The following is a 19,595-nucleotide window of genomic DNA, read 5'->3' as shown; positions in this document are numbered from 1 at the left end:
ACCCTCGAATAGATATGTAGTTATGAAAGGAGGGCCTCACATACTTACTCCCTGAACAGGTCTCCTGGGCTCCCACGGTCTTCAGGCAGTATGCTAAGGACTACTGCTCTGAAGGTTATATTCCTCTAACTATCCTTCCTAAGGAATTGAACAAACTAGAGTGTATACAAAAATACTGAATTAACATACACTATTCAGAAAATCTGAAAAATTCAATATATACTGGCACTTCCCCAGAATTCCCCCAGATATATCTGAAATGCAATCTAAATGTATATGATGCTCAAACTCGACCCATTTTTCTCCTGAGTGTATAAAGGGAAACAGTTCTAGCAGAAAATCCAGACTGCAGCAGCAGAAACTACAATAGCTGGGCATCTTCACAAACTACAGAAAGTCAGTTAGACAAGAGGTGGCAATTTCTGTAAGGTGCCAAACAGTAAACATTTCAGGCTTGGGGACCATACAGTGTCTGTTGCAAATACTCAACATTTGTGGCATGAATGGCAGCCATAGAATATCTATATATAAGCCTAAGTAACTGAACGACCGATCACTATGATGCTCACTGACCACCCGGCCTCTAGTATATATATATAAATGGGAGTGGCTGTGTTTTAATAAAACTTTATTTTCAGAAACAAGTCAGGCCAAATTTGGCTCTCAGGCTATGTTTGGCTGAATCCTGCCTTAGACAAAATTGGTCAGTTCAAAATGTAGTGACTAAAACAAAGCCATTAAATGTGATTTTACAAAATCACATTTTTTTCTTAGTTAGCACTGAATTGTTCTCAAACATAAAATTTATAGGGTAATGTATTCCAAACTAAGATATCTTTGCAACACCTTATGATAGCAATGCACTATTGTCTCACTGAGAAGGAAAAATCAGAATGAATAAAACCTGGGTATGTTCCAATAACTAAAACCTAAAATATATATATATATATGCATATATCTACACTAATAAAAGAGAAACATGGTAATTGGCGTACGACCGCTACCCTTCCCATTGGCTAATCAGGGAGATATGCAAATTAACTGTCAGCCAAGATGGCGGCCGGCAGCCAGGCAGCTTGAAACTAACATGAGGCTTGCTTGCTTCAGTGACAGAGGAATCCAACGTTCCCCGCCTGCAGTTTCAAACACTGTAACAAATATAGATGCCCAGAAACCAGCTTTCAGCTGGCTGGGATCTCGGAGCTGGAGTTGATACAGAGTTTCGAGAACCGAAACAAACCAGATACCTGCTTTCAGGAGTGAAGGCCTAAGAGCTGGAGCCTCAGAGCTAAAGCTGGCCCAGAATAAAAACAAAAAAAGAAAAACAGGAGCAGTTGGGAGCTTCAGTCACCCGCCAGCCTGAAAACAGCCCTCAGCCCCTCACCCAGACTGGCCAGGCACCCCAGTGGGGACCCCCACCCTGAAGGGTGTGTGACCAGCTGCAAACAGCCATCATCCCCTCACCCAGGCTGGCCAGGCACCCCAGTGGGGATCCCCACCCTGATCCAGGACACCCTTCAGGGCAAACCAGCCGGCACCCACCCGTGCACCAGGCCTGTATTCTATATAGTAAAAGGGTAATATGCCTCCCAGCACCAGGATCAGCAGAGCTGAGAGGCCTCCCGGCACCGGGATCAGTGTGACAGGGGGCAGCGCCCAAACCCCCTGATTGCCCTGCGGCTCTGTGTGTGACAGGGGGCAGGGCCACAACCTCCCTATCGGCCCTGCTCTGTTCGTGACAGGGGAAGGCGCCCCAACCCCCTGATCGGCCCTGCTCTGTGGGTGATAGAGGGCGGCACCCCAACCCTCCCCACCCCACGGGCCCTGCTCTGTGTGTGATGTGGTAGAGCCATAACCTCCCCATCGGCCCTGCCCTGAGTGTGAGAGTGGCGGCGCCCCAACCCCCTGATCGGCCCTGCTCTGTGGGTGATAGAGGGTGGTGCCCCAACCCCCTGATAGGCCCTGCTCTGTAGGTGATAGAGGGCGGCGCCCCAACCCCCTGATCCGCCCTGCTCTGTGTGGAACAGGGGCCGGTGTGCCAACTCCCCTATTGGCCCTACTCTGTGAGTGATGGGGGGAGCTCCTCAACCCCCTGATAGGCCCTTCTCTGTGCGTGACAGGGGGGAGCTCCTCAACCTCCTGATGGGCCCTGCTCTGTGCATGATGGGGGGCGGTGCCCCAACCCCCTGATCGGCCCTGCTCTGTGCGTGACAGGGGGCAGCGCCCCAACCCCGATTGGCCCTGCTCTGTGCGTGACAGGGGGTGGCGCCACAACCTCCCCATCGACCCTGCCTTGAGTGTGACAGGGGGCGGTGCCCCAACCCCCCAATCGGCCCTACCCTGAGCGTGACTGAGGGTGGCATCGCAACCTCCCAATCCGCGCTGCTCTGTGCATGACAGCGGGCAGCGCCCCAACTCCCCAATCGGCCCTGCTCTGAGCCCAACCAGGGGCTGCACCTTGGGATTGGGCCTGCCCTCTGCCACCCGGGAGCAGGCCTAAGCCAGCAGGTCGTTATCTCCCAAGGGGTCCCAGACTGCGAGAGGGCACAGGCCGGGCTGAGGGACCCCCCCCTCCCCCCCGAGTGCACAAATTTTTGTGCACCGGGCCTCTAGTGTGTGTGTGTATATATATATATACACACACACACACACATACACACACACACACACATAAATACACACACACACACATATTTAAGAACTGGCAATGCATTTCCAATTCAATGTCAAAATATTCCAGAGTAATAACTATAATCCTATATAACAAAGGCTAATATATGCAAATTGACCAAATGGCGGAACCAGTGCTATGACTCACACTGAACACCAGGGGGCAGATGCTCAATGCAGGAGCTGCCCCCTGGTGGTCAGTGTGCTCCCACAGGGAGAGTGCAGCTCAGCCAGAAGCCCTGAGCCAGGATCATTGCTGGCGAGCACAGCAGCAGTGGCAAGAGCCTCTGCTGCCTCCACAGTAGCACTAAGGATGTCCGAATGATGGCTTAGGTCTGCTCCCCACTGTGGCGCTGCGAGCTGCTCCTGATCGGGACTGATGGTGCGAGCCTGCAGCAGGCGCAGCAGGACCGGGATGAGCAGGAGCCGCAGGTAGGAGCAGCAGGCAGGAGTGAGGAGCTGGCCTAAGCTGTCAGTCGGACATACCCCGAGGGCTCCGGGACTGTGAGAGGTCGCAGGCTGGGCAGAGGGACGGCCCCCTCAAAGTGCATGAATCTCATGCACCAGGCCTCTAGTAGTCAATAAAATAAAACACTTAAAGATGTACCAAATTTATCATTTCTCTTCCTTCTACTCAATTAACAATATAAATAATTACATATTTATAATCCTTCTGAGTATAAAGTTAAATAAAATACAAAAAGTATAAGCCATAAAAGAAATAAATTTTACATTATATGAAATGTAAAATTTCCTCAGAAGACAAATGACATAATATTCCAGAAATGGATAAGCCACAAATTGCCAGAAGCCATTCATAAACATAACTAGTAAATGGTTATGACCAAGAATATATAAAGAACTCACACAAAACAAGAAAATGCAAATTAATATTATGGTGGTATAGCATTTAAAATTCACCCACTCTGCAAGTTTTTAAAACTCCAGCTATACCAAGTGATGAGAAAATATGAAGCAATGAGAACTTATTGCTGTTGAGAATGTAAACTAATACACCACTGGGAAAGAATTTCAGTTATAATGTTCAAAATCTACATCATAGAAGTCAGCAATTCCACTTCTAGAAATATATAGAGAAACTTCCAAATAAATACAGCATATATCAAAAAAGCTCATCAATTGTTAAATGGGTAAACTCATACATGGAATACAATACAAATGAGAAAATGAACACTACCACACAGGTCAATATGAATGAATCTCAAACAATAAGTAAATAAAGTAAGTTGCAGAAAAACACATTTAATATGGTATCACTATGTTAAACATAAACATGAAAAAATGGAATTGTTTAGAGTAATATATATGTTGTTAAAAATAAGACAGAAATAATAAAAACACCAAATTCATGTTAGTGAGGGAGATGGGAATCTAACAATGGTATACAAATCAAATGGGATAGGAAACCCAATTTCATAAATAGTAATAGGTACATTATTCCTTCTACCTTTTTGCATCTAGAATATTTCATTAAAAATTTTAAACAAATATGTTTATATATAGCATTTATATATATATAAATATATATATATTTATATACAGCATATATATATATATATATATATATATATATATATATGCTGTATATAAATAACTAACTTACAGTGGCTTAAGGTAAAAAAATAAAATAAAATTTTTCCAAACCAATTTTTTAACTGGCTGAAACATGACCAGAACGCAAACATTTGCCAGAGCTTTTCTGTTTACTCAACCACATTACACAGAGCAATAACCTCTCATCTTTGAATATACTACGCCATCTTGTGTTCAAAAGTTTCAAACCACTATAAAATTCGAAGTACCACATCAGAATACATTTACTGGAAAATATGCTGTTTCATGAGGTTTCACTTTATTAAGCACACATAAAAATAACATTTGGGGGAAAAACTTTTGTTTCTGAAGAAATTGTGAATACTTTATTTTTAGTTATTCCTTGTTTTAATTGTTCATTTCACTTTCAGGGGATAATCTGCCTTTTTTCCCTTGATTTTAAATGAGTAAAACTCAAAATTATAGACATTTAAAATGCTAAAATAGTCTTTCGTAAAGAAGCTTACCTTTGAATGCGTAATTGATAAGGTGTCTACCCACACACGCCAACCACCCCACTCATATTTGACTGCATGGTAAAGTAGAATTCTGAATATGGCATACACCATTTCTGTTATCTTCTGCTCATCAGAATTCTTAGGATTAAGGTAGCAGAGAGAAAGCATCCACTCTTGCCACACAGAACACTGTAGCAAGCTTCTGAAAATTATAAGAGGATACTGAATTACTTAAAATAAATCATCTGAAAGAATTCTAAAAAGAAAAAGTTCAGAACAAAAAAACTAAAACATCCACCTTTACCTACGTATTCAAAACAATTAAAGAATGTGGTACTGAAAGCTCAATTTAACTATATGGTATATTACTTATATGCCCTTAATGACAAAAGCATATGGAAAATTCATTTCACAGTGTTTTTTAAAGCAATTTTTCTTAGAACAAATGGGCTTATTCAAAGCTGGACTTGAAGACTGCAAATAAATACTTTCTCGTATTCTTACCTTCTATTTTCTCTACTGTTATTAAAAAGTTTAATCATGTCAGAAAGAAAAGCTCTGCGAACTTCCATGCTCTCTGAGCACTGAGGAGAATTTCGAAGGAGGGTTGCAATTATTTTTAGTATCTCTGTAAGACAATTCATAAATCAGTAAAAAACCAGAACACTAGAAAATTTTCTTAATGGAATATCATCCATATATTGGAATGTTTCACTTCCCTGATATAAATGTCTACTAAAAACATCCTCTTTTATGGTATAAAAAAAATCATAATCTGTTGAGAATGACATTATGTTCATTAGCAAGCATCCATAAACAAGAATGTTTTTAAATATCACAACTACAATGTGTAAAAGTTGAATTTAAAAAGGTTATAATGAATGAAATTAAATTATGAACAAATTAAATAATGGTAAAACTACTAACAACTCTCCCTAATCTCAGCCAATTAATAAAGTTGATCTTAAAAAATAAAACAACCCTATATCTAAAATCTCAGAAAAAGAGAATAAATTCTCAACTTCTTCAACAAAATTTATGGTATGCACATACCCTTTTCTTTATCATCATGAATTTTAAAAGATATCAAGATTTTTCTTCCATAGTTTTAAAAGTAAAATTAGTAACAAAAAAAAAAAACCCAAAGAAATTAAAAACCTACACAATACCCTGAACAAATACAAATAAAACTACTATATAGTGGTCTTAAACAAAATGGTCTAAGTTTTTTTAAGATAACTTTTCAATTCTTATTGAATTTATTGGGGTGACACTGGTGCCTAAATTTCTTACATTAAGCTTTAAAAAAATAAATTCTTTAAAATGCATGCTTAAATCCATAACTTAAAAACAAAACATCTAAAACACTGAATTTTAAATTAAATACATCAAAGTTTTACCCCATTAAAAATTTAGAAATTCTAAGCCAGCCTTTGCTCAGGTTCTTGGTGGTTCTGAAGCACTAAGTTTAAATTATCAAACATAAAGATACTTTATCATACAATTAACCATATTTGGGGAATAACATCTTAATTCTTCTAATGAAAATCCAAAATTTCTCTACCTAAACAGTGATTACAATGACAATGATAATTAAAATAATGATGATGATGATGATGATGATGATGACAGCCACTAAGTTTTAGAATATACTATTGTGAGGAACTGTTTTAATAAAATACAAGTATTAACACATTTAATCGTTATATAATGATAGCTATATACTATTATTACCCTCATTTTACAGATAAGAAAACTAAGGCACACAGAAATCAAAGTAATTTACCCAAAGTCACAAAACTATCATGACATATAGACAAGGCTGAAAGCCAAGCAGCCTATGTTTTTAAACACCAAGTATGTCTTTTCTAAGATAGTATATTATGTAGACAATAATACTCTAAAATTCTTATTTAAGTAAGTCATCTTCCCCATAAACACATAAAATATATTTTATATTATATTACATTATGTTATATTTTCAAGATTTTCTCCCTGAAGGCTAAAAAAAATTAAACTTCAGATACATTTTTTTTTTAAAACGGGTAGTAAAATAGAATACCACAAACACAATTTAACACACAAAAAGTAATTAGATTTCAAAAATCCACAAACCAGTTATTTTAATGTCAATAATCTTAAAAACCAAGATGAAAATGTACAGGTACTTAAAAATTCTAAATATCAAAAGAAAAAACCGTTAAGTAGACTAAGTTCATAAACAATAAAGTAGGCAGTTTTCTATTTCAAATTTAGTATTCTTAAATTGACAGTAATTTAAGATGAAAGCCATCTCCATGGTTCATGTAATTTAACTAAATTGTGCAATCAAAACTTTACTGAAAATCTGAACATACATTAAATCAAGATCTTATGCATATAATTCTTCAAAATCTCTATATAAACATTTCCACATAACCTAAGGTCAATTTGAAGATAAATTCAACATCAAACACAAATAAAATTAATGTTGTATCACTGCCTGTAATGAAATATTCTTTAATGTGTTTTCAACAATATTAACCTTAGGTTTTTCATAGTTTAAAAGTATTAAAAAAAAAAGGGAACTGGGAGAAATGGATGAAGGTGTTCACTCAGAGGGTACAAATGTCTAGTTATAGGGTGCCCATGCTTGAAGATGTTATATAAAGCACAATGACCACAGTTAACAACACTGTACAGAACATATGAAAGTTGCAAAGAGAGATCTTAAACATTTGCACCACACATACACACACAAAATTATATCCAACTATGAAGTGATAGATGTGTTAACTAACCTCATTGTGATAAACATTTCAGATTATATACATATACCAACCATCATTAAGTTGAACATCTTAAACTTATGCAATCAAAAACGAATTTTTAAAAAGTATATTAAATACATACGAGGATTTTGTATCTTTACTGAAGAATCAGGATCTGGATGCTGTTTACGTATCACTTGTGTACAAATCTGTTCTATGAGAATCTACAGAAGTAAAACAATAGACTGTATTATCATTATCACTGTATTACCATCCCCATTAATGAACTTTAAGTACAGCACTTAACAATGTTAATTAAATAGTACAATGTTATCATGGTAAATACCTTCTACATTATATTAAATGATTTCAACATTATAACTCTATTTTTACTTAATCATAAAATGAGACACCAAATACTCGATACAATGGAAGAAATACTTTAAAAAAGAAGACCACATGCTTAATAATTCACATAATAACAGATTTATTAAGATGCAGCCACATCTCATTTTTATATAACTAATTTCAAAATTGTACATCAAACCTAAATGATCTTATTTCATTTATACACTATCAACTCATTATACAAGCATTTTTATTGTAAGAAATTAGTAAAATTAAATTCTAACTACATTCCTACCTCAAACAGGACATTATACGTGGTCATTGTGATTAAATTTGTGTGAAGCAGGAGTCTTTCAGCTAACAATGAAAACAATCCATGTCCAAGCATGACTTCAGCTTTTCTTCTGTGATGACACAAAAAGAAATAATCAAACGCACAGTCTTATTATCCACTACTTAGTATGTATGTTGAAGGAGACACGAAAATGTATTTCACATGACCAACAATTCCAACTCAGTAACTCTCCCAATTTTCTTCACCCTCGAACTTGTAAGGCCATAAAATCTTTAAGGAGAGAAATACAAACTACAGTATAATCACAGCTAAAGTTTTAAAAATTGCAAAACTAACTATGCACAACATAGCCAAAATCTCCACCAAAATCTTCAGGGCAATTATTTATTAACTAGTTGCTATTCTCTGTCAGTACTGAGCTAATAACCTCTACTGTGGATGAAAATCTAAAACCCAGTAAAGTAGGTTAAGTAGAAAAACAATGTGGAGAAAAAGGCAAAAGAAATTAAGAAAATTAATAGCGTGAAAATAAATATACCAAAACTAAACTTCCAAGAAATTCTTCAGAAACTGAATTGTAAATTTTAATTTTATACCTGAGTTTGTCCATTTTTTTCTGCAAATGGCTGAATAGCAAATATTTTAGACTTTGTGAACCATATAATCTCTGTAGCAACAACGCAACACTGCTGTTGTAACATGAAAACTGCTATAGGTAATAAACAAATAAATTCTTGTGACTGTGTTAGAATAAAACTTTATTTACAGGCAGCCAGGGATTCAACATAAAAACCACAGTTTAACAACACTTTTCTACCACGAAAATTGTTAATTTTCATAATAAACCTACAAGGTTTATTATTTTCATAATAAACCTGGTACAAGGAACTACAGGTAAAATAAAAATGTCCACATTCAACTAAAAATAAGGAAGTTTTCGTTTTTAATTATACATACAGCAGAACACATTATGTGACAAACACCCAGGTTAATATGGCAGTTTTGTAGTACAGATAAAGCAAACGATGATCAAGTCAACTGAAATGAAGTCTTCCAATGTATCTAGAATTCAATTTATACATGTGTTCCCATAATGAACAAAAACAAATGAAAAATTCAAATAAGTGTCATAGAAGACAAACAATATACTGCTACTCCTTTATTTCTAATGTGTATAAACAAGATTATGTTTAAATAGTTTAGCAACAAAATTAAACAAAAGAGACTACTTTTTGTAATAAGTAAGTAATATTCTACAGTTCATTTTAAATTTTATGCATACTTACTTTGGGGCCAGATGTTTTAAAAAATAGCCTATTGCCTTGAGAGCTTGCACTCTGATTCCTTCACTTGTTGATGCCAAAAGTTTATAGATTACCCTGAATGAATTAAAATTAAGAAAAAAATACTCTGAGGATTGTATTCAAAAGATTTAAAATATATATGTATATATGTCTAAATTTTTTCATACTCATATGATTATAAATCTAATTTCAAGATATGGGTGAATTTAATATACATTTATAACATTTTAAAACACTTACCACTTTACTAGATGCCCAGTGCACAGATTCGTGCATGGGTGGGGTCCCTCACCCGAGCCTGCGCCCTCTCACAATCCAGGTCCGACCATCCCCAAGAGGGATGTAGCAGTGCCAAAGTGGCAGGTGGCAGGGAAGGAGCCCCAGCCAGGGCAGGTGCAGCTCTGCTGCCGCTGCTGCCACCACTTGGTAGAGATGCCAAGGAAGTAGGAGAGGCTCCCGCCGCCACAGCTGTACTCGCTAGCCATGAGTCCAGCTTCTGGGTGAGCGGGGCTCCCACTGTGGGAGCGCAATTGACTACCAGGGGGCAGATCCTGCATTGAGCGTCTGCGCCCTGGTGGTCAGTGCACGTCATAGCGACCAGTCGACCGGTTGTTCTAGTCGTTCAGTCGTAATGGTAGCTTAGGCTTTTATATATGTAAATTGTCTTAAAAAAATATGACTTTAACACTAACTGGTTTGGCTCAGAGGTTAGAGTGTCCACCTATGAATTAAAAGGTCGAGGGTTCGATTCCCAGTCAAGGGTATGTACCTCAGCAGCAGGTTCCCTAGTCCTGGTAGGGGTGTGTGCAAAAGGCAACCAATTGATGTGTCTCTCACATCCATGTTCCTGTTTCTCTTCCTCTTCCTCTCTCTCTCTCTCCCTCTCTTTTCCCCTTTCCCCCTCCATCCTCCCTTCGACTCTCTAGAAATCATTGGGAAAAATATCGTTGGGTTAGGATTTAAAAAAAAAAACCCACTTTAAATATAAAGACACGCATACATTAAAAGTAAGTGAGGAAAAATATACAGTGGGGCCTTGACTTACAAGTTTAATTCGTTCTGTGACAGAGCTCGTAACTCAAATTACTCGTATGTCAAATCTTAAAGTGAACAAGTGAGACACGTGATGCTGGGCTGATGTTGTGGTGTTCACTGTGACGTTCGCTGCGCCAACTAGCGGTGGGGTATCTGAAGCTGGCTCATAACCCGAATTTTAGCTCACAACTCAAAGCAAAAAATCGGCCGAAAGACGGCTCGTATCTCGAAAAAACTCGTTAGTCGGAACACTCGTAAGTCAAGGCCCCACTATACCATGCTAACACTAATCAAAAGAAAGCAAAAGTAGCTATACTGATTTCAGACAGAGCAGACTTCAAAGTAAGGAAAGTTATCAGAGATAAAGAAAGGAATTACATAATGATAAACATGGCAATCCTCCAAAGAAGAAATAATAGTCCTTAACATGTGTATGCCTAACAATAAAGTGTAAAAGTATGTGAGGAGAAATAGATGAATTCACTATCATGGTTAGAGACTTCAATATCCCTTTCTCAGAAATGGACAGACCCAGCAGGCAGAAAATCAGTAAGGACATAGATAAATTCAACAATATCATCAATCAATTGGATATAACTGCTATGTGAGCATATACTAAATAAGAAGGACGAACGAAAATCAGTAATCAACCCTAGGAAACTAGAAAAAGTGATTAAAATTGAATCTAAAATAAGTAATAGTAAATAATTAGTAATAGAATACAAGTTAACAAAATTGAAAATAGTATAAAATAATAAAGATAATCAACAAAACCAAAAACTGGTTCTTTAAAGAAAATCCATAAGCTTCTAGCTGACTTAAGAAAAAAAAAGAGAGGACCCAATTTACTAATACCAGAAATGAAAGAGGAGATAACACTACAGATCCCATGGGCATATTAAGGATAATAAAAATACTATCAACAACTCAATGCTCACAAATTCTATAACCTAGATGAAAGAGATCAATTCCTCGAAAGACACAACCTGCCAAAACTCACAGAAGGAAAAAGTAGATAATCTGAATAGGCTTATATCTACTAAAGACATTAAATAAGTAATTAATAATAGTCCAAAATGGAAAGAACCGAGCCAGATGGGTTCACTGGTGAATTCTACTGAACATTTAAGGAAGAAATTAAATCAATTCTCTACAATATCCTTCACAGAATACTTCCTAACCTGTCTCTGAGGCACCAATACCAGAAAAAGACATTACAGGAAAATGACAGACCAGTATCCCTCAACAAAGATTTTTTTTAGCCTCAAAAAAAGATTCAAATCCAAAAAAAGTATTAAAAGAATTTATATCATGACGAAGTAAGGTTTTGCCCAGATATGCAAAGCTAGTTCAACATTTGAAAATCAATTAATGTAACCCATCACATGAACAGATAAATAAAATTACTGATCATATAACACAAAGTTAATATAAGACAGTCTAAATATGAACAATGAACAAGTGTAATCCTAATATATAAAAAGCCAGGGGCCGGAAAAAATGAAACAACCGGATGGATAACCAAACAGCATGCTGTGTGGGGCGACAAGGCCAGCAAGGAGGTTAGTGAGGGACAACCAAATGATGAACAGCAGGATGCATGGGGCTATCAGGCCAGCAGGGGGGCAGTTGGGGGTGATCAGGCCAGCAGGGGGGCATTGGGGGAGAACAGGCCGGAAGTTAGGGGAGACCAGACTGGCAGAGGGGGACAGTTTGGGGTGACCAGGCCGGCCGTGGGGGGATTTGGGGGCAACCAGGCTGGCAGGGGGGGTAGTAAGGGGCGACCAGGAAGGCAGGGTGGGACAGTTAGGGGTGACCAGGCTGGCAAAGTGAGGCAGTGAGAGGCGACCAGGCTGGTGTAGGGGGTAACAGTTGGGGGTAACCAGATTGGCAGGGGGGGCAGTTGGGGCAATCAGGCCAGAAGGCAGAGGCAGTTAGGGTGATCAAGCTGGCAGGGGGCGGGGGGGCAGTTAGGGGTGATCAGACAGGCAGGCAGTTGAGCAGCTTGGAGCCAGCAGTCCCAGATTGTGAGAGGGATGTCCGATTGCTGTCTGACTGCCGGTTTAGGCCCGATCCCCGGCAGTCGGACATCTCCTGAGGGGTTCCGACTAGAGAGGGTGCAGGCTGGGCTGAGGGGACTCACCCCCCGTGCACTGGGCCTCTAGTCCTATCTAATAAAAGAGAAACATGGTAATTAGCGTACGTCCACTGCCCTTCCCATTGGCTAATCAGGGCAATATGCAAATTAACTGCCAGCCAAGACAGCGGCCGGCAGCCAGGCGGCTTGAAACTAACATGAGGCTTGCTTGCTTCAGTGAGGGAGGAAACCAACATTCCCCGCCTGCCTCGCCAGCCTCTGAGCTTGCAGTTTGAAACATAGTTACAAATATAGAAGCTAAACAAAACTCCAGAAACCTGCTTTCAGCGAGCCGGGATCTCAGAGCTGGAGTTGATACATTGTTTCAATTATAGAACCCAAACAAACCAGATACCTGCTTTCAGCAACAGAGGCCTCAGAGCTGGAGCCAGAGCTAAAGCTGGCCCAGAATAAAAAGAAAAAGAAAAAAAGGAGCAGTTGGGAGCTTCAGTCACCCGCCAGCCTGAAAACAGCCCTCAGCCCCTCACCCAGACTGGCCAGGCACCCCACTGGGGACCCCCACCCTGATCCAGGACACCCTTCAGGACAAACCAGCCGGCACCCACCCGTGCACCAGGCCTGTATTCTATATAGTAAAAGGGTAATATGCCTCCCAGCACCAGGATCAGCGGAGCCGCGAGGCCTCCTGGCACCGGGATCAGCGTGACATGGGGCAGCGCCCAAACCCCCTGATTGCCCTGCTGCTCTGTGTGTGACAGGGGGCGGGGCCACAACCTCCCTATCGGCCCTGCTCTGTTCGTGACAGGGGAAGGCGCCCCAACCCCCTGATCGGCCCTGCTCTGTGCCTGATAGAGGGGAGCTCCCCAACCTCCTGATCGCACTGCAGCTCTGTGTGTGACAGGGTGCGGCGCCCCAACCCCCCCACCCCACGGGCCCTGCTCTGCCTGTGACAGCGTAGAGCCATAACCTCCCCATCGGCCCTACCCTGAGTGTGAGAGTGGCAGCGCCCCAACCCCCTGATCGGCCCTGCTCTGTGGGTGATAGAGGGCGGCGCCCCAACCCCCTGATCCGCCCTGCTCTGTGTGTGACAGGGGGTGGTGCCCCAACTCCCTTATCAGCCCTACTCTGTGAGTGACAGGGGGGAGCTCCCCAACCCCCTGATTGACCCTGCTCTGTGCGTGACAGGGTACGGAGCCCCAACCCCCCTGATGGGCCCTGCTCTGTGAGTTACAGGGGGCAGCGCACCAACCCCCTGATTGGCCCTACTCTGTGCATCACGGCGTGGCGCCGCAACCTCCCCATCAACCCTGCCTTGAGTGTGACAGGGGGCGGTGCCCCAACCCCCCAATCGGCCCTACCCTGAGTGTGACTGAGGGTGGCATCGCAACCTCCCGATCCGCCCTGCTCTGTTCATGACAGGGTGCGGTGCCCCAACTCCCCATTCGGCCCTGCTCTGAGCCCAACCAGGGGCTGCACCTTGGGATTGGGCCTGCCCTCTGCAACCCGGGAGCAGGCCTAAGCCAGCAGGTCATTATCTCCCAAGGGGTCCCAGGCTGTAAGAGGGCACTGGATGGGCTGAGGGGCACCCCCTCCCCGCCCTGTGCACAAATTTTTGTGCACCGGGCCTCTAGTCTATATATATAAAAGCCTAAGTGACAGGACAACCGGCCAGTAACTATGACACACTTTGACCACCAGGGTGCAGACGCTCAACACAGGAACTGCCCCTTGGTGGTCAGTGCGCTCCCACAGTGGGATCGCCGCTCAGCTGACAGACGGGCACCAGACACCGGGCTCATGGCTGGTGAGCAGCTATAGCAGCAAGCCTCTCCTGCTGACACTCCCCAAGTGCACCTGAGCTGCGGCGGCAGCGGCAGGCGCAGGGGGGCCAGAATGAGCAGGAGCGGCGCCCACCCCTGGGCTCGGGCTCCTCCCTGGCCGCCTGCTGCTTCGCGCAGTGCGGATTGACATGGACAGCGGGCTGGAGCCCGACGGGCTAGCAGGTAAGGCCGGGCTGTGCCGGCGCGGAGTCCACTGATCCCTGCAGGCCAGGCCGAGGGACCCCACCAGTACACGAAATGCACCAGGCCTGTAGTGTGAAATTAAAAGCACAATAGAATTTACATTAGCACACAAAACAATGAAATACTTAGATATATATCAACCAAAATTATGTAGGAAAACTACAAAAATAATGAACACAATCAAAGAACTACATAAATGAAAAGAAAATCCATGTTCATGAATAAGAACAATCAATATTCTCAAGAGCTCAATTCTTCCAAATTGACCTATAGATTCAATGTAGTTCCAATCAAAATCACAGTAAGTTATTTCATGGATATAGACAAACCATTCTAAAGTTTATATGGACAGCAAAAGCCCAGAGTAGCCAAAAGAATATTGAAAGAGAAGAAGGAAATTATAAGACCAATGCTACCTAACTTCAAGACTTACTATAAAACTACAGTAATCATGACTGTATAGTATTGCCCTCTCCCAAAAAAATACAGAAATAGATCAAGCAACAGAATAGAAAGCCTAGAAGAAAATTATAGGACCGATGCTACCTGACTTCAAGACTTACTATAAAACTATAGTAATCACGACAGTGTAGTGTTGCCCCCCTGCAAAAAATAAATTACACAAATAGATCAAGCAACAGAAATAAAAAGCCTAGAAAGAGACCCACATAAATACAGTCAACCAATTTGATAAGGGAGGAGCAAAGGCAATACAAAAAAAAAGATACTCCAACAAATGATGAAAAAAATGGACATCCACGTGCAAATAAATGAATCCAGACACAGACCTTAGCCTTCATAAAATTAACTCAAAATGGATCTACATGTAAAATGCAAAATTATAAAACTCCTAGAAGACAACACAGGAGAAAACTGAGATGATCTTGGGAACTGTGATCCTTTTTTAGATACAACACCAAAGAACGATCCAACAAGAAATAAAGTGGACTTCATTAAAATTAAAAACTACTGCCAGAAACAACATCAAGAAAATTAGAAGACAAGACCGAGAAAAAATATTTGCAAAAGACACATCTGACAAAGGACTTATTCAAAATATGCAAAGAACTCTTAAAACTCAACAGTAAGAAAACAAACAACCTGATTTAAAAATAGGCCAAATAACTTAATAGATACTTCACCAAAAAAGATATACAGATTGCAAATAAGCATATGAAAATATGCTCCAAATCATATGTCATCAGAGAAAGGTACCCAAATAAAGAATTTGTAATAGAGAATTGATGGTTGAAATTTATTATAACTAGGTCATTAAATTAGTTACTGTACCTGATCATCCAGCAAAATAGTTGTTAAACTTTTGTGGCGCAAAACCTTCTCATGAAAACAAAAGTACTGTTTTGCTGATAACAGTTATGCACTGAATGTGTGCCCACCCCTTATTCATGTTAAAGTCCTTAAGTCCCAGTGTTGTATTTGGAGATGGGTCAATTAAGACTAAATGAAATCCTATGAGTGGGTCCCTGATTCCATACATAAACACATAAAGAAAAGGTCAAATGAACATATAAGTGAGAAGGTGACTATCTGAAACCAAAAGGCAGAGCCCTCACTAGATACCAACCCTACTAGCTCCTTGATCTTGGACTTCCGATCTCTAGAACTGTGAGAAAATAAATTTCTGTTGTTTAAGTCACCTACTCTATAATATTTTGTTATGGCAGCGCAAGTAGACTAAAAAAAAAAAAAATGAGGACTGGGGGTGGAGATAGTGTTATTATAAATAGACTAGAGGCCCGGTGCATGAAATTCGTGCACGGGGGAGAGGGGATCCCTCAACCCGGCCTGCACCCTCTCCAATACGGGACCCCTTGGGGGATGTCCGACTGCCAGTTTAGGCCCAATCCCGCAGTAAGACAGCCCTCTCACAATCCAGGACTGCTGGCTCCTAACCACTCGCCTGCCTGCCTGCCTGATCACCCCTAAACGCTCTTCTGCCTGCCTGATAGCCCCTAACCCCTCTGCCTGCCTGCCTGATTGCCCCTAACCACTTCTGCCTACCTGATCACCCCTAACCACCTCTGCCTGATCGCCTCTATCCACCTCTGCCTACCTGATCATCCCTAATCACCTCTGCCCGCCTGCCTGATCATCTCTAACTGCTCTCCCCTACCAGCCTGATCACCTCTAACCACTCTGCCTGCCTGCCTGCCTGATCTCTCCTAACCACCTCTGCCTCAGCCCCGCCACCATAGCTTTGTCCGGAAGGACTTCTGGTCTATCTGGTCTAATTAGCATATTACCCTTTTATTAGTATAGATGACAAAGATCTTCTATTAGACCACAGTAAAATACTACTGTTCTAAAACCTGAAGATAACGCTACTAAACAATTTGTTCTTCAATCCTATATAATAAAAGCCTAATATGCTAAGTGTCGATTCGTCTGTTCAACCAATCAAAGCATAATATGCTAATGATGTGCTAAGGCCGCTCAACCGCTCACTATGACATGCACTGACCACCAGGGGGCAGACACTCCGACCAGTAGGTTAGCTTGCAGCTGGGGTCCAGCTAATCAAGACTGAGCGAGACGGGTCAGACACACCCTGGAGCCCTCCCACAGTCCCTTCCCAACTGGCCAACCTCCCACATCCCTCCCAGGCCCCAACGTGCACCAGTGGGGTCCCTCTGCCTGGCCTGTGTCCTCTCACAATCCGGGACCCCTTGGGGGATGTCGGAAAGCTGGTTTCAGCCTGACGGCAGAATCACCAGTCACTATAATGCGCACTGACCACCGGGGGCAGACGCTCAAAGCAGGAGCTGCCCCCTGGTAGTCAGTGCGCTCCCACTGGGGGAGCGTTGCTCAGCCAGAAGCCAGGCTCATGGCTGGCGAGTGCAGTGGTGGTGGCGGGAGCATCTCCCGCCTCCGTGGCAGCCCTAAGGACTACCTCTAAGGGCTCCCGGACTGTGAGAAGGCACAGGCCGGGCTGAGGGAATCCCCTCCAAGTGCACAAATTTCATGCACCGGGCCTCTAGTACCTAAATAATAGCACTAATTATACAAAATAACAGAATGATTTGCCTAATCTCCCCTCAAAAATTAGGCCTGGCCAGTGTGGCTCAGTAGTTGAGCGCCAACTTATAAACGAGGAAGTCACAGTTCAATTCCCAGTCGGGGCACATGCCCGGGTTGCAGGCTAGATCCCCATTATGGGGCATGTAGGAGGCAGCCGATCAATGATTCTTTCTCATCATTGATGTTTCTATCTCACTGTCCCTTTCTCTTCCGGTCAGAAATCAATAAAAATATATTGATTTTTAAATATATATGTATTTTTTAAAATTTAAGTAGTAACAAAGCACATACAATTAAAGATTTCTTCAAAATGCAGCACAGAAAATGAAAAGTTCCTATATCTTAACTCATTTTAAAATATAAAATCCTGTAATACTTTTCATATCTAAGACTCCAGCATCTCTCAATTAATATCTGATATTAAACATTACAATTCTTGATATATTAAACTCTTACCGTAACCCATTCCTTTGGTCAAAAGCAGGTATCATAGAGTTAGGATGTTCTGACATTAAAGCAACAAGCAGCTGTAGGACATCCATTAGATTGTCATCCTAAAATCATTTTAGAAAAAAAAACAACTTATATGAACACTAAATACTTCTAAAACAATAGAAATTTCAATTATAATGTAAGGTAAATTATTTAAAATGAATGTTTTATAAGAAATTCAAATTTCTAAAATTTACTTATTTTTTTTCCTTTTTATTGAATTTACTGGAGTGACACTGGTTAACAAAATTTTACAGGCTTCAAGCGCACAATTCTACAGCATATCATCTGTACACTATATTGTATGTTCATCACCACAAAAATGTACTTATTTAAAACACATTGAATCAGATTATTAGACTACATCTGACATGTATTACATTTTTCCAGTGCTAAAAAATAGAGGAAAAAAGCCCTTGCTGGTGTTGCTCGCTGGTTAGAGCATCAGCCCATTCACCAAAAGGTTACAGGTTTGATTCCTGGTGAAGGGCAAGCACCCGGGTTGCAGGTTCGATGCCTGGCCCCAGTAGGAGCACATGCAGGAGGTAACCAATCAATGTCTCTCTCTCATGCAGATGTTTCTCTGTTTCTCCTCCCTCCCGCTTCCCTCACCCCCTTCCTTCCATCTTAAAAAAAAAAAAATCAATGGAAAAAATATCCTCAGGTGAGGATTAACCAAAAATAATAATGGAAAAAAAGATATATCACTCTCTTTTTCAATCACATCATTTTAAATACCATTACAAATGAGTTGTTTAACTTAACAGTATTTGAACATGCAAAATCAATAGGAAGACTGTGCTATGAATTTAAAATTCCAATCACTTTTAGTCATTTTACATCAACATCGATAGGCTGCCTTCTGCATGCCCCTACTGGAAATTGAGCTCACAACCTGGGCATGTGAATCGAACTGGTAACCTCCTGGTACATGGATCAATGTTGAACCACTGAGCAACATGGGCTGGGCTCTAACTTTAACACTTTTAAACTCTTTCATGATATTTCTGAGCCCTCTTGAGGTAATAAAAGCTATTTATATGAAGGTTGCTAAGATTTAGTTCTATAATACATTTATTCCCCATAATATGTATATCACTAATGAAAGATTTAACTTTTTTACTTTAAAAAAGCCTGTAATACAGCTTCAAAAAATAAAAATCCCAAAATATAAAATTCAAATGTTACCTCATGCATAGTGAGTAGGTAATTAAGAATGGCCTGTAGTTCATCTTCCTTTACTCCAGAATCCTTTAAAAACATAATTATAAGTATCTTAAACTTGCATATAAAAATTTTTGATAAAAATTTTACATATAGATTTGTCAACATAGTCAGTTGCTATAAATATAAAAAGATAATGTAATATAGAATCTAAATTTAAAATATAAACTGACAGATGCATGAAGACATGCAAAATTCAAGACTGTAGGTCAAAAGAGGTCTGACATCGGTATTTGCTTTCCTC

The 19,595-nt window shown here is 40.8% G+C and overlaps 1 protein-coding gene across 5 annotated transcripts in view; it reads right to left on the bottom strand.

Annotated features, from left to right (window-relative positions):
• Nucleotides 1-19,595, bottom strand: part of LRBA (LPS responsive beige-like anchor protein) — a gene marked incomplete at its 5' end in the record, with an annotated part of 554,145 nt that overhangs the window by 458,083 nt on the left and 76,467 nt on the right. For all 5 annotated transcript variants that reach the window (XM_081090942.1, XM_081090941.1, XM_081090943.1 and 2 more), the window contains 7 exons: nt 4,752-4,944; nt 5,247-5,370; nt 7,635-7,716; nt 8,136-8,244; nt 9,422-9,514; nt 18,092-18,189; nt 19,316-19,378. In XM_081090942.1, coding sequence (XP_080947068.1) covers nt 4,752-4,944; nt 5,247-5,370; nt 7,635-7,716; nt 8,136-8,244; nt 9,422-9,514; nt 18,092-18,189; nt 19,316-19,378 — 762 coding nt within the window. The remainder of the gene's footprint in view (nt 1-4,751; nt 4,945-5,246; nt 5,371-7,634; nt 7,717-8,135; nt 8,245-9,421; nt 9,515-18,091; nt 18,190-19,315; nt 19,379-19,595) is intronic.

Source organism: Myotis nattereri, assembly GCF_964212035.1.
Source record: "Myotis nattereri genome assembly, chromosome: 5".
Taxonomy (NCBI): domain Eukaryota; kingdom Metazoa; phylum Chordata; class Mammalia; order Chiroptera; family Vespertilionidae; genus Myotis; species Myotis nattereri.
Note: the sequence above shows the minus strand (reverse complement) of the source record. Positions and strands in the feature narration are given on the sequence as shown.